The 5,711-nt window shown below is 41.7% G+C and overlaps 1 protein-coding gene across 1 annotated transcript in view; it reads right to left on the reverse strand.

Moving 5' to 3' along the window:
• PAMR1 (peptidase domain containing associated with muscle regeneration 1) overlaps positions 1-5,349 on the reverse strand; it is a 117,426-nt gene extending 112,077 nt beyond the window's left edge. Inside the window, exon 1 of the mRNA XM_006864913.1 lies at positions 5,208-5,349. Coding sequence (XP_006864975.1) covers positions 5,208-5,349 — 142 coding nt within the window. The remainder of the gene's footprint in view (positions 1-5,207) is intronic.
• Between the last annotated feature and the right edge of the window lie 362 nt (positions 5,350-5,711).

Consider the following 5,711-nt stretch of genomic DNA (forward strand, 5'->3'; position numbering starts at 1 on the left):
AAAAAAAAAAAAAAAGAAGTCAGAGACAGAAAAGGAGATATGGCAATGGAAAAAGATGTTGGGGTGATGTGTTTTAAAGATGGCAGGAGGGGGCATGAGTCAAGAACTGCAGAAGCCTCCAGAAACTGGATATGGCAAGGAAATGGATTCTCCCCTTGAGCACTGAGGAAGAGCACAGTCCTGAGACACCTGACTTTAGCCTCTGAAGACTCATTTCAAAAGACTACTCTGTCTTGGAAAAAGTTCAGTCAGAATACTTCTTGGAAGCAAGGATGGACAGACTTTGCCACTCACACTGTGGACGTGTTATCTACCAGGAGGGACCAATTTCTAGAGAAGAGCATTGTACTTACTAAAACAGAGAGCTAGGGAAGCAAAGGAAGACCCACAACAAGATAAATTGGCTGGAATGGTGGGTTCAAACACAGCAATGACTTTAAGGATGGTGCAGGATTGGAGAACATCGCCCTCTATTATACACAAGGTTGCTATGAGACAGAACCAACTCAATAGCACCTAACTACAACAGCACCAACAAAGGCTCAGCTCAAACTTCTGACCTCCTGAACTGTAAGATAACAAATGTTGTATTTGAAGCCATTGAGTTTGTGGTAATTTGTTATAGCAGCAATAGGAAGCTAAAACACTCCCTTCTCAACAAAAAGGTTAATCCACAGCAATCATTCTGTGCCTCAGTTTAGCCACCAAGAACAATGCCAAGAGCGTGAGTGAATTGATTCAGTCTTTCATTCCATACGTATTTATTGAGTACAGGCTGTGGCATTGTGGATTAAAGCACTGGACTGCAAAGTTGGTTTGAACCACAAGGGTCAGCACTGGACTGTGAACCACAAGGTCAACAGTTTCAACCCACCAGCAGCTCCTTCGAAACCCTATACAGGGCCACTATGGATCAGAACTGACTCAATGGCACTTAACGACAGCTATGTTCTAAGCAGGCCACTGGTGCGCGGATACAATGGAGAGAAAAATGAACACCATCCCTGCCCTGGCAAAGCTTACATCTTACAAGAGGAGGAGATCAAACGATGACAAGAATTAAATGCCATGAGTATGAATGGATATCTATGAAGGAACATTAGCACTGAACCCACAAACATCACAGGGTTACCCAGCCAGTTCCCATCAAATTTATTCCAACTCATGGTGACCCCACATGTGTCAGAGTACAACTATGGCCTACAGTGTTTTCAGGGGCTGATTTTTTTTTTTAAGTAGCTTGCCAAGTGTTTTTCTGAGGTGCCTTTGGGTGCTAACCTTATGGTTAGTAGCAAAGTTCATTAACCATTTCTACTAACCAGAGACTCCTCACGTGGTTATGATTGTTTAAATAAAATCACAAAGTAGTTTGCAAAGATAAGTGTACTTCCCAAGGATACAGAGGTGATGGGTGGAGTGGATGGTTTCATGATTTGGCCTCTTCTCCTTTGGATTGGCACGTTCCCTGTCCATTTTTCTCTGCCAGCTTGAGCAGAAACAAGAAACTATCCTCAAAACAGAAATGAATGAAATATTTAACGGAAATATGCCAATGAGCAACATTTTAAATTGACCAGAAAACATTAAAAATGTAATCAGCAGCCAGAGCAAACTTGTGGATTTTTCTCTCTATTTATTAGAAATATCTTTGAAGAAAGGCATAAGGTCATTTAGCTTCAGCTATACAAATTTCTGGAAATTTCAATATGGCACTGAAGGCTAGTTCTAGAAACCAGGATTAGAGAAGCATCAATAGAAATAGAAAATTCAGAATGTTTTCATATATGTGTATTAAGGCAGTTCAGCATTTCTTTAGTCAAAGTACTGATATATTCTTTATGTAATTTCATCTTGAAAGTGACTCAGTGAGAATTAAAAATAAAATCACCTAGTCTGTCTTGTTCACTTTGCCAGTGAGAGATGGGCTCAAGAAGGAAGAGTTGATCCTATCTGTTGAAGAAAAGCGAAATACCAAAGAAGTGGTTTTTAGGGAATTAATTCTGAGGGAAAGAGGAAGTCTTCAGAATCCCAGGGCTGGGCAGGAGGTAAACAAGCCTGCTGCTTAGGGGAAACAGTCTGGACAATTTCCAGCTTTGCCAGTTAGTTTCCAGAGTTAAGGAAAGTTTACTTTGCCTTTCATGGTTAAATACAAAGTCTTATAGAGTACTGGTGTAGGATAAGAACTAGACCACTAACTGCAAGGTCAGAAGTTCAAACCCACCAGTTGCTCCTAGGAAACTACACAGGGTAGCTCTGAGTCACTTAATACTTAACAATAAAACATAAAAACAACAGATGAGTTTTATCTAATCAGTGGTACCCAGGAAATAAAGCACAATGAATTCAGACATCATCACCTTGAGATAAACCAGGGCTTCAAATTGGTTCTGTCCTATTCACCCCACTGCTGAGATTTTGCATTTCTTCCCAAGATTTGTGGTTAAGTGCCATGGAATTGGCTTTGACTCATAGCGAGGGCTTCCAAGGAGCAGGTGGTGGGTTTGATATGCCCGATTGCAGTTAGCTGCTCAGTGCTCATCCTACAGTGCCACAGCAGGGCTACGGACATACTAAATCAGAATCTACATTTCAACATCCCCAGGAATATATGCATCTACATTCTTACATGCTTATAGCTACAAGAATCACCTGGAAATCTGGTCAAATTGTAGATTCTCATTCAGTAATATGGGAAGTGAATGTGCAAATTCTCAACAGAGGTTGATCCATAAGGAACCAGTTCAAAGCCCTGAGATAGCCGAGATCAATTAAGCCTATGATCACAAATGCAAAATCGAGTGGACAGAGTTCTGGGTACCACACACTTTATATATCACTAAGTTTTCCATCAGATTTTTTTCTTTAATAAAACAATGCACTTTTTCTATTTAAAAAATAAATCTGTTTCTGTGTGTGTGTGAGAGAGAGAAAGCTCTGAAAAAGATCATTAAAAAACATTCGGAATTCAATAGTGAGTTATTGTTATCATGACTAATTGCGATCATCACAACTGTAAAGGTAGAAGTTGTGAAACAAAAAGGAGGGAATAGTTCATCTTACATTCTATGAACAGAGGATTCAAGAACCCTCAGGAAAGAAGAGCATGAGTGGAACATAGGGGCCTAACCAGAGCAGCAGTGACACCAGAGATGAGGACATGGAGAGAGGGAGCAGCTAAGGACTCAAGACTCATGGAAAGAGAAAAGCTATGTGCTAACAGCCAGGAGGCTGGCTTGAAAAATGTACCCTTTGGTTGTTTAAACAATTATATATTCCTGCATGTTTTTGTGTATTTAAAAAAAAAAAAAAAAAGGGAATAGAAGCAAATTCTGTTAATCAGTGATGCATGGAGGGGACTGTAATCATTGCAATGAAACAGAATGCGATGGGTTGAGTGCAAAGCCATGTAAACTATCACTCACTTCACAATGAAAGCTTTAGAACAAAACAAAAAAAGCATTCAGAAATGTCCTTAACATTTTGGTGTGTATCCATCAAGCCTTTCTTTCAATGTTCATACATACTCACATGTGTTGATGTAGTTGTATCACCTAGGGATGCTAACTGAAAAGTTGGAGGTTCAAGTCCACCCAGAGATGCTTCAGAAGAAATGCCTGGAGATTCCAAGCAAACCAACCATTGAAAGTCCTGTGGATTACAGTTTTCTACTTTGACACACATGAGGTTGTCATGAGTTAGAACTGACTCAATGTGAACTGATTATGTGTTGTTGAATCAGTTCCAACCCATAGCAACCCTGTATAGGGCTTCCAAGACTGTAGATCCGTTGTTGTTGTTAAGTGCTGTTGAGTTGGTTCCAATCCATAGTGACCCTATATAGGGTTTCCAAAGAGCAGATGGTGAGCTTGAACCGCCGACCTTGTGGTTCAAACTAACTTTGCAGTCCAGCGCATTAGCCCATAGTGTCACATCAGGAGCAGAAAGCCTCATCTTTCTCTCTTGGAGCGGTTCAAACTGCTGACCCTGTGGTTAGCAACCCAATGCGTAATCCACTAAGCCACCAGGGTTCCTTCAACTAGAATAGGAATATAGGTAAATATCGATGCATGAGGGTTTCATGCCTCTTAAGATATTTTGTTTAGAAACTGCTTTTTCCCCTTTATCATGGGCATATTCCCTTTACATTGAAGGCTCTTCAAATGGGATTTTAAGTTACTGCATAATTGTCCTTTGGATGAAAGTACCCCACCTACTTCTTTAATAATGGGTGGCTCTTTAGGATAAGCACTGAATAGCAATGGTTTGAACCTCAAGGTCAGCAGTTCAAACTCACCAGCCACATCTCAGAAACCCTATGAGGATTACTATGAATCAGAACCAACTTGGTGGCAGTTAACAACAATAAGCAAATATCAAGGGAGTCTCAAAGGGTTTTTGCATCATAAGCTTTGCCCAAAATCTTCTCTTAGCTGGCACATTGAGGAGCAGCTATCCTGGAATCCTCTATGCAGAATCGGGAGGCGGGGGTGGGGGGTGGGGGTCCCGGTAATTGGGTCAGCTTTGGTTCTTCCAGAATTTACTTTGGAAAAGACATTTAACCTCTTAGTCCTATTTTATCAGTGGGAATGCCAAGGCAATGACAACAAAGCTGACCAGGTGGCACAGGATAAAACTTTCATATCTTTGATGAACGAGTGAATGAATTTTTTAAAAAACTGACCGGCAGTGGTGCCAACATCATCAGCATTTACATATTTCCTCACCAGTTTGACAGTTTGCTTTAAGGATACTCTCTTTTCATTGCTGACAAGATAGAGAAACATCAAGGGCCTTACCTATACAGAGTGGAAAAGCAATTATGTGTCCAAAGCATAATCTCTGTGAGACTGGACGGTCCATTCTAAGGCAATAGGTCATAGTGGTTGTTAGGGTCTCCCTGGAAAGTCTCTGAGGATACTGTATGAAAACAATGGTTAGCCTGTCCCACACCTAATCAAAACATCAGTTTTCAGACTAAAGACCCAGGCTGAGAATACACCCCAATGTTGCAAAGGAAGGCATTTTTATGATGTGCCTACTCCTCCCTGCATCTGACCATATAGAATTAAAATTTAAGCTGAGATTTTTACTGTATTGTCATTTTACAAACCATATGAGTGAGACCAGAGGGAAGAGAGAGGAGACATACATCAGAGATACGGAATTGGGCAGCTTGGGCTCCTCACTCACTCCCACTCACCACCCACCACCTCTTGTGCTGTCGGAGCTCATCATAGCCAAGTCGATCCCGCACTCGGCACTGTTGACAGCTGGAGCTTCTGGCTGCGTGGGGCTGATGACAGACAGCCAAAGTCCAGACAGGAATGATGGAGCTGGGGGAACGCTCATCCAGGCCCTTAGTGACTCCATGTCTCCTCCGGAGTCTTTGGCTGTGGATATATCTGAGAGCTATTGTGTGATGAAGTGGCCCTCAGTCCAAGCCTGGCTAGGTTCCCAGTCTCAGTGACCTTTCTCCTCTCCTTCTCATGGTCCCGCGTGTAAATGACAAAATGATGACTGGAGAGTCAGGTCTCCATCACCCTCTTGAGATATCAGGAGTGAGAAAACTTTCCATGGATTCCCTGGGAACCTAGTTTTTAGTATCAGGTACATTTGTGGGAGATGGTGGTTATACGCCATTGGGTCAGTTCTGACTCACAGCGACCCTGTATAGTGTTTTTGAGGCTGTAAATCTTTACAGGAGCAGAAAG

Source organism: Chrysochloris asiatica, unplaced genomic scaffold (genome assembly GCF_000296735.1).
Source record: "Chrysochloris asiatica unplaced genomic scaffold, ChrAsi1.0 scaffold00072, whole genome shotgun sequence".
NCBI lineage: Eukaryota > Metazoa > Chordata > Mammalia > Afrosoricida > Chrysochloridae > Chrysochloris > Chrysochloris asiatica.